Genomic DNA, 18,350 nt, shown 5'->3' with positions numbered 1-18,350 from the left:
GGCTGATTGCCTCCCCTCCTCCTCCCTCCCCCCTTCCCACCAGATGGCACATATGGTGGCCAACAACTGTATTCAGTGTGCACGCCGTGGGTGCCGCCACAGCATGGTGAAAAGACGGCGTCGGAAAGGTCGTCCGTGAGGCATCACGCATGTTCTGCAACACCACACCACAGCTTCACCCTGCCGGCGTGCCATCAGCTGTGTACATCGCCTCTGCTCTCTATGGCAGCCCCCACTGCACGTTTGCTCGGCAGAGCGCACACACTGTGACTCATAATACATCCTTGTTCTTGTTTCTTTGTTATTTGTGTGCGTGGTCGAATCTAACTACAAGAGGGAACGAGAAAAGGGGCGGGGTGCCTGGCAAAGTCCCGCTTCTGCACGCGGGAAGAGAGAGATGAAGAGGAGCGATAGGAAAAGGCAAGAGAGACGGCAAGCCTCACCACATCACGTGTGCGTCATCCTCAGCCCCATCCTCCGAATCCCTGTCTCCGCCCCCGCACATCACATGTACATCAATGGTAAAGCACAACACACAACAGGAGCAAGCACACACACATATGTACATACACATAAAACGAAGAACACACACACGCACGTAGACACAGGGCAGGCGCGAAAGGCGAAGGCAAGCGGCGCTGCGGCATGGAAACAAAACTGAAAGCATGCGTGTGTACGCCGAGAGACAGAAAAATAGACAGGCAGGGAGTGCGGGAGGGAGCGGGGCATGCAAACCTGCCGCGGGGTGCGCAGGTGTGCGCGTAAGGCAGTGGGGGCCGTTCACGCCCGCCACGGAAAAGCGCAGCAGGCGAAGGAATCACGACGGAGAGAAAGCAGCCAAGAGAGAAAATAAAGACAGAAAGACGACATGAACACGCCAACTCATGCCATGGCAAATAACGAGTTACTCACTCGGAGAAAGAAAACAATGTTTCCTGCGTGCTGCACCTCGGAAAATGACAAGGCTACTGAAGACAGAGAATGGGGATGACAATCGGCGGCAAGCGAGCGAGGCGAACGATGACGTCACAAGGTGTAGCCCCACTTCAAGATGTTAGCACTCGTCTCAAGCATCCTGTGACCCCACACCTCTTTTTTTTTTTTTGAAAAAAAAAAAAAGAAAAACAGAGCAGTGATTGCACTATTTCGTGCTTATCGAGTGGCCAGATCCAGAGGGTCGATGTTAGCAAGTACGCGATCCTCTCCCCTCCACGATGGCGCCGGCCTCAGCTCCCATCAAAAGGCGCCTACGCCCACGACAAGATGCGTGCACCACAACAAGACGACCAACCAACGAAAGTCCCATCAGCGAAAGGCACAACTAAGAAGGCAAACAACTAGTGAGCCGCAAAGCAAAGAGGGAGTCGAAGAGGAGAGGGAAGGGAACGAGGGGCACGTCTCTCATCGCAGGGCACGTGCAGCCGCACTTAGACGCACGGGAAGCGAAAAGAAAGATGCCCTCCTCACGCACAGCCTCGCCTGCAGCCCCTCATTTCTTGGCCTTGGACTGCTTCACGGAGCTGCTTCGGTCACTCGAGTTCGCTGCCTCGACGTAGTACACCCACTGTATCGGTTGCTGCGTCTGATTTGGCGCCGGCTTGCCAGGCGGCACGCATGTGATGGTGACTCGACCTCGAATCACCTCGACACCATCCTCCGGCTTGCAGTGTACGATCACGTTCGCCGTCTTGTGTGCCGCGATCGTCTCCGTCTTGCGCGACGGCACAAAGAACGGCGAGTCGGACGTCACCGTGACCGCGACCGGTTCGCTGAAGACGTTCTTGAAGGGCAGCTGTACATTTTGGCCTAAGCGCGCCACGAATGGACCCTGGCGCTCTGGCAGTGTGCAGTTCGCCACAATCGGAAACGTGTAGGTGCCGGCGACAGGAGAGACAAACTCAATAGTCTCAACCGCCTCGCCGAGTTCAGAGGGCTCGTAGCTGAACTCCACCGCGACATCCTGCCCCTTGGAAACCAGCGACGTGGAGGTGGCTGGCGGCTGCGGGCAGGCGTTCACCTTCACCACAGCTGCTTGGCTGCCGCCACCGCCCGCGCCGACTCGCGTGAATGTTGCCGTGCCTTTTCCCAGCGTCTCGCCACTGACACGGATCGAGAACTCGGTGTTTGTCTTGGAATAGTGCTTGAAGCGCAAGACGAAGTTCGTGTGCTGCCCCAGAGGGCAGACCAGTCGAGTCATCCGTTCCGGGGCCGCGACATCGCAGGTGTTCAACAGCCGAAAGTCGTAGACGGTGGTGCTGCCTAGTTCAGTAGACGTCACAGTGCACCGCACCGTCGCCGGCGGCTTCGGGATAAGAGGGAAAAACTGCACCAGCGCCTCCGCGTGCGTGTGCGCCGGCACCGTCACTGTCGGCGGAAACGTGAACGTTTCCGGGGCTGCGCTCGCGGCGGCGGTTGTCGGTGATGCGGTGCCGTCTGCAGCTCCTACCTCGAGTTTGAAGACAGCTGGCTTCGATAGCGGATTTGTCAGCGGAATTGCGAAGCTGGCCAGCTCTCGGAGGGCTGCATGCAGGTCGACAGTCGTCGGCACCGATACCTCCACAGGTCGCACGCGGATGACAAAGTCGTAGAACTGCACAACGTCAGCCGCCGCGGCGTCGCTAGGCCCGTCGACCGGCACAAAGCGCACCGTGCCCTTGTACACACCTTCGCACAAAGGGGTCACTGTCAGCACCGATTCTCGAGACGCGCCGGGAGGAACCTCGATGGCGTTCTGCGCCGGGGGAGCCTTCGGCGCTGTTCCGCTTCGGTTGCTCGGCCGCCCGGAGCGCGCGCTCGAGGTACCCTTTCGACCACCATCGCCGACGTCGTCACCCTCGACATGGATCAGGGTAGAAATCCGCTCAGACAGCTGGCCCGAATCGTTGTCGCCCGTCCGGGTCACCGAGTTCCACTCCACCTCGCGGCGGAAGCGGGCAATCTCCGTCGTGGACCAGTTGCGAATCTGGAAGTACAGAGGTAGGCTGACCTGCACAACACCGTCGTACTCCTGCACCGGGCCGGCCGACCCAGCCGCCTCGGCGATGCCCTCCAGTGCCACGCATCGCCCAGTGCCGTCGGGAAGAGGAATGAAGAGGGTTGCCTTGTCTTTCGACGACAGTACATCGGTTACGAGGTCATTCGAGGCGTTGCTGTAGAATTTGGCGGCCGCTGCTGCCGCTGCGGTGGATGTTGGCCGTACCGGCTGATACGTAACGGTCAGCATCGACTTCGCCTTCGGCTTTAGAGTGAGCTGTGCCGGGCATGTCCAGAGCGAGTTGTCCAGCACAGGCTCCGTCGTCCACGTTTCCTCTGTTGGGTTGTACACTTCGATCATCTTGACGTCTGTCTCGCGGGCGCGGCACGCAAAATGCACTGTCTCCGTCGCCGCTGGTCGAGTAACACAGTTCGACTCGATTGTGAGCGAAATTCCAGGTGAGCTGTCCAGCTCCACAGTCAGAATTTGCTGCATTAGCGCCGACGACGCCGGTGCTGCGGCTGCCTTAGTGTTGCCTCTGCTCGGCAGGCTCGGTGTGTACCGCAGCTCACAGCTCAACTCCGTGTGGGCCCTGACGTAGCCGGAGGACGGGAAGATGCTCCACTCGCCCTGCGGCCGCAGCTTCTGCAGGCTGCTCAGCCACGAGAACTTTTGCGAGATGTCGCCGCTGTTGAGGATGGACACTCGCCGTGACGCCGAGGCGCCGACCACGACATCGCGAAACGAGAGCGCTGACGTGTCGAGGTGCACCTCCGCATCGGCGCACGACCCGCTCACAGACAAAAACGGCACCTCCACCCCGCACACGAGCATCTTCACTTCCCTGCTGAACTCGCCCATGCGCTGCGTTGGCGCGAACGACAGCACCACCGTCGCGCTCTCCTTTGGCTTCAGCATGATCGCGAGTGGAGTAGCAGCAGCGGCGGCCGCCGGCGTTCTTTCCGGCAGAGAAACCGAGAAACCCTTTTGGAGGAGGTCGTCGTCGATGGACTGCGCAAACGATATCGGTGTCGGAATCTTGCTAAGGCACATCAGCTTCACCTCCATCTGCCGCGTTTCGCCAATGCGGACGATGCCAAGCTTCGCAAACGGATTCACCACCTCGACGCGCGGCACTACACCCTCGCCGGTGATTGGAACGAGGACCGTGTGAAGAGCGTTGAAGCACAGGCGCAGGTTGTCATTGTACTGTCGAGCCTCCGGTGGCACAAAGGTGAGTCGCAGCCGCGCCGACTCCTTGGGACGCACCACAAGCGTCGTGCTGTCAAGGCGACACCACACGTTATGCGCAGACACGCTGCAGTCGACGGAGACCACTTCCGACTCGAGGTTTGTGAGCTGCAGCACGGTCATAGCGACGCCTGACGCCGCGGTCGCCGATCCGTTGTTGTACGCCAAAATGAATCGAGGGCCGAAGTCGTAGTGGTCAAAGCTCAGCTGCAGCCGGGGCATGTAGGCCGTGGCTTTGATGCCGACCTTGTAGGCGACCTTTCCCTCGATGCGGAAGAGGAGACGGCACTGCTTCAGCGTCTCCTCGCACGTCGGGTGGTATCGAAAGACAATCACCCCAGTCTGCTTCGCGGCGATCTTGCCCTCCATCCCCTCCACGCTGACAGAGGAGTTCTCCGGTGCCTCGACGCTGTACTGAAAAGGGTACGCGCCGGTGTTGCGCAGGGCAAAGCGGCGCTCGACCGTCGAGTTCACCTGCACGCGATCGAGGTTCAAAAAGAGCGGCTGACCGCGCACCATGAGCGTTGGCTCCGCCCCGTCCTCGATCGGCTCCACTTGCAGTGAGTCGTGCACGCTCACGCCAACGCCCTTGACGTTGATCGAGAGCGGCACACTCGACCGCTTCACGGTGCAGCGGAGCGGTACGTTGTACTCGACCTCGTCCTGCGGCGAGAACGTAACAGTAACCAAGAGCCGCTCGTGCGGGGCGATGGTACCACGAAGCGGCCTGACAGACAAGAACGAGGACGTCCCCTCCATCGAAAACTTATCCCACGAGAAGGAGAAGGGAACGTCGTCGCAGTTTTCCAAGACGACAGTCTGCTCCACCTGGGTGCCGACCTGCACGTGTCCAAATATTACCTTGCTCGCATGAAAGTACACGTTCGGCTCGACCGCGGTGCCTACCAGCACAAACGGGATCGCGGCACGGCCAGGGATCTGGAAGGACCAGGCCGACTCCCGCACCCCCAAGGTGTCCGCGTAAAACTCAAAGGTCGCCTCAGCCTGGCGCCCAGCGGCGATGGTACCCATCGGTGTCAGGCAGCGGAACGGCGACACGGATCCGCCGCTCGCGCCGCCGTTGGCGCTCGCCCCGCGCCCCATGCCCTCTTCGACCCATTCGTAGCTGTACGTCGTCGCTGTCGGGTTCATTACGGGAAACTTGACGGTGGCCTTCGTGTGCAGGCCGCGGGCGAGGAACTCCACGACGACCGTGCCCTGGCCCCGGTAGGCCGCACCACTGATGCCTGCCATCGACCGCGTGTCCGAGTACGTAGTGGGTGGGACGTTGAAGTGGACGAGCGGGCACTCTGCTACGCCTTGCAGCGGCACGCGCATTTCTGCCGGGTCGCTGTGTCGCATTGATAGGATCAGCTCCGCCATTATAAGGCCGACGGCACGAGGAGTAAACTCGACGTGAAGGTCGAGGTGCGTGCCGACCGGTATGGTGCTCGCGGCACGAGACGTCGGCGACGGCACGACGGCAAAGTCGGCGGTGGGGGCGGTGTATCCAGGCGACTCGTGCAACGCCCCAGCGTCACCCTCGACGGCAGGAGTGAAAAGAGAAGCCCCAGATACCACACCAGCAGCCAAGGCCCCACTGTCGCCGCGTCGAGCGTGTGGCGACTTCAAATTCTGTTGCGAAGCGGTTCGCGTTGGCGCCCCGTCCTCCTCTCCAGAGGTGGCGATGTCGTACGTCAGAGGCAGTCCAACACTCCCCGTGTTGATCACCCGCACTATCGCCACCCGCTTCTGCATCAAGTAGGTCTGTTCGAAAGAAATCGCTTTCAGGTCCGTCACCGCGCCCGTTGCCGCGTCGACCAGCTGGCACTGGTACGCTGGCACGCTGCAGTGGTACCGCAGCGTGAGTGACTGCATCACGTTAACAGCGTCGACAACTGCATATGGCGGCTCCGGCAGCGGCTCCAGGACCTGCTTCAAGTTGCGGCGGCCAACCATGGAGGCGGCGGTAGACAGCAAGGCGGCCGTCGCGGCGGCCGAGTGGGCCCCGGCGGCGATAGCGCTCGCAGCGGTGTCATCCTCGCGCAGGACCCACTTCGGGCTCTGCATCGAGTTGTCCCACTCCGTGATCGCCGCGTTCGTCGCCCCAGAGACCGGGGTTGCGCCGCTGCCAGTGCCACCGGACGCGGCGCCACCGTCACCGATGCTGGAGTGCACAAGTCCTCCACCCAACGCGTTGGTCAGCAACTGAATGGACTGTACTTGAATGGTGCAGCGCGCGACTTGGTTGAGGTTCTGTGACTCGCTGCGCACAACCACCGTGATGGTCCGCGTGGCGCCGGCGCTGAGGTGGCCGACCGAGGGCACCATGCGCACAACGGCGTCAGGGTACTGCCAATCATAGCGCACCAGCGAGTCTGTGTTGTTTCGCACGGTGAAAGTGCAGCTCTTGTCAACACCAATCCAGCAGTCCCCAATGTCATAGTGGTCTGGGCTAGACGGGTCGATGCCGTCGAAGGAGATGGGGCTGTCGAAGCTGTAGGCAAGGATGTGCACCTCTTTCTCCTCAAATGGGTTGTCCCGCAGCAAGACGCGCATCCGCGTCGTCGTCGTCTCCACCTGCGTCGGCGCGTACGTCAACTCAACGACCTCAGACTGGCCAGCAGGCACAAACAGTTCGGCCCTGTGGTGTGCCAAGGCACCGCGCTGCTTCTTGACGGCGGTGCCACCGGTGCCGCCTCTGGTGGTAATTTTCAAGGCGGAGTTCGGTGTACCATAGTCATCCCCTCCCGGCGTCATCAGCTCGAGGTGCACCTTGGCCGTCACGCATCCTATATTCCGCAGCGTAAAGCTGCGCGACGCTACGGCGCCTACATGTGCCAAGGGCAGCTCCAGCACCTCTGCGACGCCGGAACTGGTCGAGTAGCCGTCGGCGCTCCCGTACACTGACGGAGAGGTGCTACCACCTGAGCCACCGCCGCTGCGGCGCAGGCCTCGCTTGCGCTCGTTGCTGCTGGTACTGCCGCCGCTTTCTGTGCGGCGATGCATGCGTTCCATCGATCCCGCGCACGCTCCAGACGACTTTCTGCCACCACTACTGCCCCACGGCACCGCGGACGACGACAGGCGCGGGGGCACTTCGACCTCCACGCTGGGCAGGGTGCCCTCACCGCACAGACCAAAGCGCAGCTCCTGGCCAGCCTCCGCCATGTCATCGCTTGAGATGGCGGCGCTCTCGGCCACGGCGACAATCTGGGCTTGGAAGCGACGCAGCGAGCCGGGGGTGAAGCCGATGGTGAGAAAACGGCTCTCATACGGCGGCAGAACCATCTTGACGGTCGTCATTCTCGTCTGCGCCGGGGATGCACCGCTGCCGTCCAAGGACAGATCAAACCCCTCCACCTTGCCCGCCCCACCCGCTGCAGCGCTGGCGCCGCCACCACCACCCCCACCTGTGACAGGCTTGTTCCCGCTGCTCGCGACGCTTGCGTTTCCGCGAGCCGCGTTACCGCTGCCACTGTTCCCACTGGTCCCGGTCACAGAGGCACCCTCGAGATGCGCCACGATGGTGCACGGAAGCGGGCTACTGTTGGCAATGCGAAAGCGCTCCTCGCTGCGCTGTCCCACAAGAGTCGTCCCAAAGGAAAAGACCCGCTCCTCCTTGCTGTATGCGCACACACCCTTCGCCAGCTGATCTAAGCGGTACACGACGCGCTGCTCCTCGAAGATAGTTTCGACGTCGGCGCTGGAGGTGAGGTCTGCGGCGATCGACGGCAACGCCGGGTATGCGGATACCTCAACTGGAGTGCCGTAGCGCTCTAACTCGGGGCCGCTCTGCACGACTCGCACGCCAATCGTTTCTCGGGTGCGGCTCTGCTTTCGAGGGACTGTCGAAACAGTGATGATCTGCGCGCCACCAACCGGGATGATCCCTCGGCACGGGCTACACTTGAAGGCGCCCACAATGACATCCATCTCGCTCCCCTTTGCAGCCTTGATCTGATTCTTGGCGCCGGCGGAGGGAGCATGCAGGGCAGGTGCTGCCGCCACCGCCGCACCCCCTGCAGTAGACGCGTCGGCGACGTTCTCGTTCGCGCTCCCCTCCGCGGCGGCATCGCGGTAGTTGAAGAGCACGTACTCCAGAGGAAACACTCCTGTGTTGCGCAGCTCAAATGTGCTCTCTCGCGGCTGGCCAATGAGACAGGAGCCAAAGCTCACGCTCGGTGGCTGCACCGCGTACTTCGTGTACCACGCCTCCCCGGTGACCGGGATGCTCTGCACGGGGTACAGCAGCTCCTTCCTGTCGACGTCGAAGAACGCCACCTCGATTAGGGACAGCTTCGCAGGCAGCTCCCCCTCCTTCTCCAGGCGAGCCACGATGTCGATGTTGACGACGGCCGCGTCCTTGAAGCCGACCATGCCCCGCAGCGTGCCGGACGGGCTGGAGAGTGTCACGGACTTCTGCAGCCGTTTCGGCAGCTTTAGCTGATAGCCCACCTCGTACGGGCTCTTATTGAGAATGCGAATCGTATCGTGTTTCTCTTCTCCGACGTGCAACACACCGAGATGAATCTCGCGTGTCCACTCCAGCACGACGTCGTAGCCCTCCGCCTTGATAATCACCGGCAAAGACTCGTACAGGACCTGATGGGGATGGCCTGGGTAGGACACCGTGAACAACATGCTGCGCGTGTAGAAGCAGGGGTGCGTTGGTGCGAAGGTCATGTTCAGCGTGTATGTGCCGCCCTCTTCGATGACGCCCTCCAGTGCGGAACACTGGAGCTCTGTAGGCAACTGGGCCGCTGCCGCTGCCGCTGCGCCGGATGCAGCACCCCCTACTCCGCTACCACCGCCCCCGGGGCCGCGGGTTGTCATGCCATCCAGAACCGGCACCAGCCTCCACTGCAGCGGCAGCGGTCCTTCGTTGACGAGCGAAAAGGACTTCGTCACGCTGCGATTCAGCACGAGCCGTCCGAAGTTCACCTCCAGATCCTTGCACCCGTTGACCGTCAGCGTCGGCCGCGCCCCCATGCACGTCACATCCGTCCTCCAGGGAAGCGGGTTGTCCTTGATGCACGCCAGCAGCGTGTTCGTGAAGTCGCCCACCTTTTCTGGCGTCGCACGCAGGCTGACCTGCTGTGAGGCACCAGGCTTTAGCACGAAGCTGGTCGGGGTTACCACAAACGTCTTCTCTTTCTCGTTGAGGAACGACAACGTCACCTCCGCCTCACTGGCCTCGCGGTTCACAAACGTAAGCGTCTCCTCGCCAAGCGTGCCATCGTGTTGGAATGGCGCTTTGCTGCTGTGGATGTAGTTGCCTCCACCCGCGTTGCCGCTGCGACCCGACCCGCCGATCGACGAGGACGAGCCCGTGCCAACCTTCTCGATGCTGCGGCGGCGGCTCTTCGGCACCGGCGGCGGCGGAATGAGCAGCGGCCCAAAGTCGAAAAGCTTCCTGGAGGGAATGTACACCTTTGACGCTCGTTGGCCCGCCTCGACGCCGCCGCTGATTGACATTCCGCGGGCCTTTATGACGGGAAAGATGTCCTTGGGATCTCGGCTGATGTCGGACAGAGCCACCGTGGTGGACACTGTGAGGCCCAGCTGCTGAAGCGTGCCAACAACGCCGAAGAGGCACTTTTCCGTGTAGGGGCCAACGTGGTCACCGCAGAACTCGAGCGTCAGCGTGACCGACGACTTCGGCGGCAGCCACCAACGTGTCAGCTCCTCCTCCTGCTGAACTACTGCCGGGACCGTCTTGCCGCGGCCGCAGCTCTTCTTCGCTGGAATGACTTCACGTTCCAGTGTCGAGAAGAAGTGCACGTAACGGGCTTCCCTGGTCACCGCGGCAGATCCGGCATGAAATGCGTCCGTGGCGAAAGGTAAACCAGCAGCGTCAAGCGGCGTGTGGGTCTCAGCGACTCCTGCAACGGTTGGCACTGCTGTACTTGCCTTGGCCGCAAGCACCTCCTCCCCCGATGAGGGCCGTCCAAGCACGCTGGCGACGCCGCGTGAGCCGCCGAGGGCCTCGTTGCCCCAGAAGCGCAGACGGCGCTTGTTCAGATAGAGCCACTCGCCGATCGCACTCGTCGCCGCCACTGCGGCTGCAGTTGCAGGTGAGTGCGAGGATTCTACGACTGCCGCCATGGAGGAAGCAGCAGGGGGAGCGTCCGTCTCCCTAGCGCTCACGGAGAGCTGTCCTTCACCGGAGGCAGCGGATGAAGACGTGGCGACGACAACCGTTGTCAACGGAGGCGACAGGGTCGGCAATGCCAGCGTGGTTGTTGCAGCACCGGTGTGTGAGCTCGTCTCGGTGTCGCCCTGGACCAGCTGTAGCTCAACCACTCTCGCAACTTCACTAGGGGTTTCCGTCTCTGCAGAAACGCGCACCACAGCAGCCCAGCAGTTCGCCCTTTCCTCCGCCGCAGCAGCGGCAGCAACAGCAGCGGCACCCTTTAACGGCGGCCCTGCAGCGCTAGCACGCGCGGTCGCCGCGCCAATGGCACTGTCGTCTCCGCCCTCGGGTTTTGGCGGGGTGCCGTACTTGGTGAGGAAGCGCGTATACCACTCACGAAACTGCGTGGCGGCGTCGAGATCGGACCATTTGAGCTCCCGCAGCTTTTTTGCCCCCTCCGCCGCTTGAGCGGCACCGCGGCCGGCACCGGCTGCCGCCTTCCCTTTTCGCGCCGACCTCATCGTGGACTCCAGCGCCAAAGCCTGCTGCAAATCCATCTGCGCCTTTGTGAATGCCTCCTCCGTCTCCTGCTGCACGGTCTTGTGGGGCAGCTGTGCCATGTAGTTTCTCTTGAGCTGCTGGGCAGCCCGCAGATCTCGACGGCAGTCATTGAAATGCTTGAGGCGACGCGTGTAGTCCTCGCGAGCCTCCTTGTCAAGCGCTTCGAATGCTGCCTCACTCAACAAGGTAAGGGATGCGGCTGTGGCCCGCGCCGCGTGGTGCGCCTCCAGTGCCTCGGCCCTCCGCACGCCAGACATGGGGGTGCTGACAGCCAATGAAACGATCTGCAGAGGGATGTGCAGGGCATCGCAGGTCTCTTTGAGCAGCTCAAAGAGCCGCCACGGGTTCTGGAGTACGGTGCAGCCCAATCCGTCGAACAAGAAGAGGAGCTTTCGAGGCTTTGACGCAGCGAAGTCCCTTGATTCAACAAGGGAAGCAGCACCAGCTGCCGAGTGCGTTGCATGGTCGGCGATGCACCGGTTCAGATGCCCCTCAAGAGCGTCACGCACAAGCTTCGGTGCGCACGCGATGTATGACGCAGCCACCGCGTCGCCCGTGGCGGCGGCGTCATCGGCCGTGACGGGCACGGACTTCAGCTGTCTGTCTGCCAGTTGAGAAAGGAGGAAGCGAGCCACCGCCCCGTCCGCCGTATCGTCGCGGTCCGCCTCACGCCGGATGACCTCATCGACGTCCACGTGGATCACGCTGCCCGCATCCGCCCACTCAACCATCTGCTTTGCCAACGTTGTCTTTCCACTGCAGGGAGGGCCGACGAGGAGGACAACGCTCGGCTTCGCCATGCTCGCCGCGGTGCAGCCGTCGATAGCTCCTTGATCCTGGCCTGCAATATCATCGGCCGCCGCCAGCTCGCTGTGGAGGCCCTTCTCGATCCCGCCAGACGCAGCCGCTGCCGATTGATGACCGCTCTTGCCCTTCTCGCGCCGCCCCCCTTTGGAGTTGGAGCTGGAGGCGCGAGACGCAGCAGACACGGACTGCCCCCGCGATGTTTTCGCGCCCTTGCAAGCGGCCGCCGGTGCGCCCACGAGCGCCTCCTCAGCGGCTTCCAAGTCGGCCGCCGGCGGCGCCTCCTTCAGCGACTCAGAGGCGGCGTGCAGGCGGGCGAAGATGGACTCTAGTAGCGCATCCGGCAGGCGAGAGCCTGCCTCCAGGTGGGGCAAGAATATCTCGTGATCCGGGTTCACCTCTATTGCGCGACGCAGCAGCTTTATCTCGTGCATGTGCTGTGTGTCGAGATCCAGGCTGTACACCTCCACAGGGTGCTCCTCGTTGTTCGTCAGCGTCACAGACTCGTGTACCACCTGGTGGGGGCGAACCACCGGTAACTGAAGCTGCGTCGTGGAAAGGCTGACCTTGTACTGGAAGGCACTACCGATGAGCTTCACAGTGAGAACACTTTCGGCTGACCCCTTGCCACAGCGGAAGCGCAGCGTAGCCGTGGCTGGAGCGCTGCCACGATCCTCACTGGCACCCATGCCGTCCTCAGCAGCAATGCAATTGGGGGCAAAGTACACCGCGATTGTAGTGGTGCCAGACGCCTCGACCACGCCATGATCCTTCTTCACCCAAAACTGAGACGCTGGTGCAGCTCGCCGGGACCGGATAGAGCCGCGGGGCTCAGCGGCGACGAGCCCGGCAGGTGTGTAACTCTGCTCGTCGCGCAGCCAGTGCCCCCTCGGCGCCGTGGATGCCGTCATATCCGACGAAGCCTCTTCCTTACATGTGACTCGCCACGGGCACGGCACCGCTTCCGGATTCGTCAGGACCAATGGTAGTACCTTGACCTTTCCCAGCAGCACTGGCCCAAAGCGCACTTCCTTCTCAGCAGTGCGGAGAGTCGGGGTGGCGACGTAGCAGCGACACTCCACCACAATGGCTGGGCCATGCTTCACGTCGATGGCGAACTCGTAACGGTTTTGTCCATGGCGCACGAGGCTCTCCGGCTTTGTGGCGTCCATCACCAACGTCAACGTCGTCGTCTCCAGCGGCCCTACCTTGATTCCCTTCATAGGAACCGCCGAGACGGGCAGGTGCTCGAGCTCCTTGCTGTCCAGCATCGCGCTCACCACCTCCGTGGCCGATGGGTTCGTTAGCCTCAGCGTCACCTTGCGCATGTCGTGCCGGGTGAGATGGCCGAAGTCGACAACGTAGCGCGCGAGAACGAACTTGTGGGTGCCGGCGCCGGTACCATCCTTGCTGCACACAGCCGTCACAGAGTTTCGGCGAAGCGCGTGTGGCGCCAAGAAGAGTGGTGGCCCAATGGCGCCATTGGGGCTGACACTGCATCTATGCTCCGACGCCTGGGCCTCGCATACGGCGCGGCAGAACGCCAGCCGCTCCGCCTCCAGCGTCGGCCATTCCCTTTGCACCCATGTCGGGGGTGCCGGCGCGTTTGACGCGGACTCACTAGCGGATGCGGCTGTTGCGAGGGTCGTGGTCAGCGGGGTCACCGATCGCGACGCATACACGCTGCGCAGCTGCGACGACGCCAGCCTCGACTCCACGTACTGCAGAGCCTCCGTGAAGGCGCTGAACGGTGCTCGGTACACGACTACCTCGTTCTCCACGGCCGACGCGGTGGAGCTCGTCGTTGTTATCATCAGCCGGTTCATGTAACCCGAGCCGCGTAGGTGGATCGGCTGCGGATCGAGATGCCCAATGCGCACCCACAGCGTTTCCTCGAAGGCGTCTGGCACTGTCGGCGTGAAAGTGATGAGCAGCCGAGCCTTCTCTCGCAGCTCGCCAGACACGGGCGACACATGCACGCACTCGGGGTGGCGAATGCTGCGCAGGTCGACATCCCAGGTGACGGGGACGAGGGTACTGTTCGACAGCATCACGGACTGCGTGGCAGACTCGTAGAACGGGAGTCGACCAAAGTTGATCTCCGTTCTGTCACAGCGCGCCTGGACAACGCTCGAGGTTGCATGCACTACGACTGTGTAGGTCGGGCCACCGTGCACACGGCACACAGCCGTCGCCAGCGCTGTCCCACACTCTGCTCCTTGGTAGGTCACATTGATGCTCCGTGACTCTCCCGGCAGCAGCATTCCAGTGTAAGGGACAATGTCGAAGCACCTCGCCGCGGCCGCGGCGGCCTCATCTCCTGCCTTGATGGTGCGAAGTGCACTCTTGTCCCCAGTATACTGCGCCTCCGCTGCCTTCACGTCACCCTCCCCTGCCGCCTTCGGGGCGGCGGTTGCACTGTTGCCGGGCTGTGGCTGCAACGCCCACTCAAAGCGCGCCGGTAGGTCCGCTGAGGGGTTGGACAGCACAATCGTGCGTCGCTTTTCCGTGTTGCGGAGAACGGAGCCGAACTCCAGTCTCGCCGATGGGTTCATTACAAGCGCAGGGAAGCGCAGAGTCGCGCTGAGGCTGACGTGCTCCTTGCGGGCATGATGCGCAAAGCTGAACTGAACAGTCGCCTTCGTTGTGTGCGACGTGAAGTCGCGACGGTAGAGGGGGTTACAGCGGATACCGACAACGTACGAGTCGCCAGGGGCAAAGGTGATGGTCGACGGCCCCTCGAGCTCAAAAGGCACCCCGTTCGCTGCAGCCGAGGACGCCCCCGCCGGCGGTGGTGACGGCGACGACGACGCGGTGGCCGCATGCCGGATGCGGAGCGAGACAGCGAGCGTCTTGCTGGTGATGTTCTTCATCGTCAGAGACTTGACCAAGGAGGCCGCAGAGGGGGCATCAAGCGCCTGCAGCTGCTCTGTGTTTGCGAAGTCGAAGTGAATGGCGCGAGTGCTGCACGACAGCGTCGGCACCGTGAAGGTGGCCGAGACAGTACTGCGTAGTATCTCCTTGAAGGTGCCAGACTGCTTCAGAGTGAATGTTTCCGTGCGCACGCCTGGCTCGTCTGACCCGCCGGACAAGGTGAACGTCAGCGCCCCGCCAGCCGGGATGACGGAACGCTCGGGCTTGTAGCTAAAGGCTGGCGGCAGATCCCTCTCCTTCGTCTTTGCGTTGTGTGTGCTCTGCCACTGCACCTCCTGCTCACGACGCCCGTAATTGTGCAGCGTAATCGTCTCCGCCACCAGTGCGGTTGTCAACACATCGCCGAGCTTCACGTCGGCGACTGGCCGCTCCGATACGATGGGGATCCCTTTGCCTGCCACCTTGACCGTCACAGTTGGCTTGTTCCCTACCGCCACCGCCGTCTCTTCAGCGGCCGCGGCGCTGTGCGACGCCGGTGAGTGGCACAGACGCAGAGTATCGCTAAACACCATCGCCTCATCCGGCTTCGCACGGATGCGGACCGTGAGCGTGCTGTGCGGCTCCAGCACGCCGCCGGCCGGCTCCACCGTGAACACTGGTTCGCGAGGGAAGGGCAGGGTCGCCTCAGCCGCGACACTAGCAGCAGCGGCAGAAGAGGCGGTGGCAGGGAGGCCACCGTAACGGTCGAACACGAGCGAGAACGGCGCCGGCACGGGACTCGTATTCTTCAGTGTCAGCTCCTTTACCTCTGCGCGCAGGACGTCGACAGTGCCAAACTGGAATGTGCTCGGCTGCATCTCCACATGCGTCCCACTCGCCACCGCGCTCACAAGGATCGTCTGCGGAGGGGCCACAGCGGGGTCCATGCCAAGCACACGCAAGGCTATGGAGAAGTGCAGCTTGCCAGGTCGAAGTGCCGTCATGGTCACGGGCATCTGCATCGTCTGGTGTGGCGAGATCCAGTGCACGCCGTCCTCGTGCTCCGCCGACACCGGCAGCTCCACCGCCACGACATCAGATAAAGCGCCGCCGCCCACCAGCGCGAACTCGAACATGCCCGTCAGAGCGGAGTTGTTCAGCACCGCCACGTTCAGCGTGGAGGGGTACCCGACAAAGACACCGCCGAAAGAGAGCTCCGTCGCGTTCGTGAAGAGGGGTGGCACCATACATGTAGCCTTGAGCGGAATCGCCTCCAGCACATCGCCCACGTCGGCAACCTCGACCAGCAACGCTGTGTCGTAGTTGCCGACAGTACACGAGTGGAGCGTGACTGTGACCGTCTGCGTCGCCATCGGCGCGATGACGCCGGTGGCGGGTGAAATGATCAAGTCATCTGCGTACGTGCACTCGTCCGGCATGCGCAGCGTATAGTGCATGGGAATCGGACTCGTGTTTGCAATCTGCATGGTGCGCTGATGTGTCATGTTGTACGAAACGTTGCCAAAGACGAGTTCCTCAACGCTGCACTGGAAGTGTGGGCCCAGCACCCGTCCCTTTAGCAGCAGCGGCACCTCCTCGACAGCCCCCTGCATGTGCACGCGAAACACCTCAGAGAAGCTGCCGATGCGGTCCGACTGCAGCTCGATGCGCAGCTTCACAATCTCACCGGGGCCGAGGGTGCCGTGAGACGGCGTGAATCGGAACTTGCTGGAGAAGTCCGTCAGCGACGTTGAGGTAGCTGGCTCCGCTGTGGTCGCAGCAGCGGCGCTGGCTGGCAAGACTGGCAGTGGCGGCATTATTACGTACTGGCACTCGATGGAAGAAATGTTCTCCATGCTCACTTCATACTCGTGCAGAGCGTTCAAGTAGACATCGCCAATCTCCAGCCGGCTGTACTCGAGGGTACACTGCGGGCCAAGACCGTGGCCACGCAGCGTGAGGGGAAGACGGTTCTCCAGCCCAGTCACATCCAGGAACGCTATGGATTCATACAGAACGGCAACGCTGGGGTTGAACGTGATGGTAAACTCGCGCACGCCATGACCGTAAAGAACGCCCGACAGCGGCTCAATGCGGAACGCCTCATCGCCTGTGTAGTCATCTCGCATGGTGCTGTAGTCGTGAAAGGGCTGATGCAGCTGATGCTGGCGGCCGTCGCCGCCGCTACTGCCGTTGTAAACGCTGCTGTCGGCGGTGGCAGTCAGATCGCTCATTCTCTTCTCTGCGCAGCTTCCAGTCATGCCACCCGAGGCGGCGCCGTCGCCACCGAACTCCGCGTCATCACCAGCTACACTTCCATCGTCATCGCCGTCACTCTCGCGGCTGCCGCGGTACGAGCTCTTCCACGCGAAGTGCACGGTATTGTCCGAGTCGTTGCGCAAGCGCACCACTGTCTGCCGCTCCGTCGTCACGTAGGTGTCCGCCAACGTCACCACCGTCTGCTCCAGCGCTATACCGGTCAGCTCCACCGCCTGAGCTGACAGCTGCACGTCCTGCACGACGTCTCCTTCTGGGCCAAGAAAAAAGCGCAGCACCGCGCCGAACGTGCTGGCAGCAGCCATGCTTGGGTGAGGATGGAAGTGTAGAGTAACGGGGGCCACCGTCACTGCCGTTCCATCGCCACCTCCGCAGAGAGACTCGACCACGCCGTAGCTGGGCGTGATGGAGAAGTGTGAAGATGGCGAGTATGATGTGTCTTTGGCCATCGCCTCAGACGCGACGCTGCTGACGTCGAAGACCATCGCCCGCCACGCGCAGCTCTGCTCGCTCGTGTTCCGAAGGAACAGAGGCGTGCAGCTGGTACCCTTTACGGGCGCCTCACGCAGCGTGAGCGCCGCAGGAAGCTGCAGCTGGCCACGACTGGCGTACGCGCGCACCGGGACCGTGATCGCCTCGCCGCTCTCGGCTCGCACGACAAGCTGCGTCTCGTAGTCCTTGAGGTTGCTAGTCGGGCTGAAGACTACTGTGTAGATGACGGAGAGACCGGGGGCCACCTTCGACGACGACTCGGCCCCGTGCGGCGCCGATAACTCGAAACCGCTGCAGGAACTTGGGCGGTCCACGCGCACGTGCGTGTTTGCCGTTGTGTGATTTCTCAGCTCCAGTGTTGCCGTGTACGTTCGATTTGCCGCGAATAAATCAAAGAAGATCTGGGTAGGATATACATCAAATGGAAAACTCGGCGAACACGCCGAGGCTGCGTGTGGGCTCTGCCGTGTGGAGAGGGCGTCGAGGGTGGCGGTGCCAGCACTCCACTTGTTTGTCTGCCGGTGCGTCGGCGGCACTCGCACGACACTGTCGCACTTCGCATTCGCTGGCCGATGCGGAGCAAGACCAACCTTGGAGGCGGACCGCTTTCTCAACGAGCTGCCAGTCGCTGCGAAAGACGCTGAGGTGCCCACAACAGCGGCCGCGATGCCGGCCGGCAGTGCGGCAGCCTTCTCTCTTCCGGCAGACGCCGCATGGCTCGAAAAGCGCTTCTGTAGCCGTGTGAGCGGTGCGCTCGACGGCCCAGAGAACGTCGAAACAGCTGCCTTGCGTACGTTCGTTTCCGGTGAGGACGAGCGCATTGCCTGCTACCCCCGTTGCGCTACTGAACGGCACTCAATCAAGAAATACAGCAGCGAAACAAATAGCCAACTACCAAACAAAGAGTGAGAGATTAGTCTAGGTCCAAGTGCTGCGCGAGGACGGGGGGGGGGGCCAGGGAGTGTGGCGTGACTACGGAAGTCGCACGACGTGCGTAGCCAA

At 62.2% G+C, this 18,350-nt stretch overlaps 1 protein-coding gene across 1 annotated transcript; it reads right to left on the bottom strand.

Moving 5' to 3' along the window:
- Positions 1 to 1,489: 1,489 nt before the first annotated feature.
- LDBPK_301810 (hypothetical protein, conserved) lies at positions 1,490 to 18,169 on the bottom strand (the record flags this gene model as incomplete). The annotated part of the gene is made up of 1 exon (XM_003862845.1): positions 1,490 to 18,169. One exon carries the CDS (start codon positions 18,167 to 18,169, stop codon positions 1,490 to 1,492), a length of 16,680 nt encoding a protein of 5,559 aa, XP_003862893.1.
- Between the last annotated feature and the right edge of the window lie 181 nt (positions 18,170 to 18,350).

Source organism: Leishmania donovani, chromosome 30, assembly GCF_000227135.1.
Source record: "Leishmania donovani BPK282A1 complete genome, chromosome 30".
Taxonomy (NCBI): Eukaryota; Euglenozoa; class Kinetoplastea; order Trypanosomatida; family Trypanosomatidae; genus Leishmania; species Leishmania donovani.
This window is presented reverse-complemented; position numbering and strand designations above follow the sequence as displayed.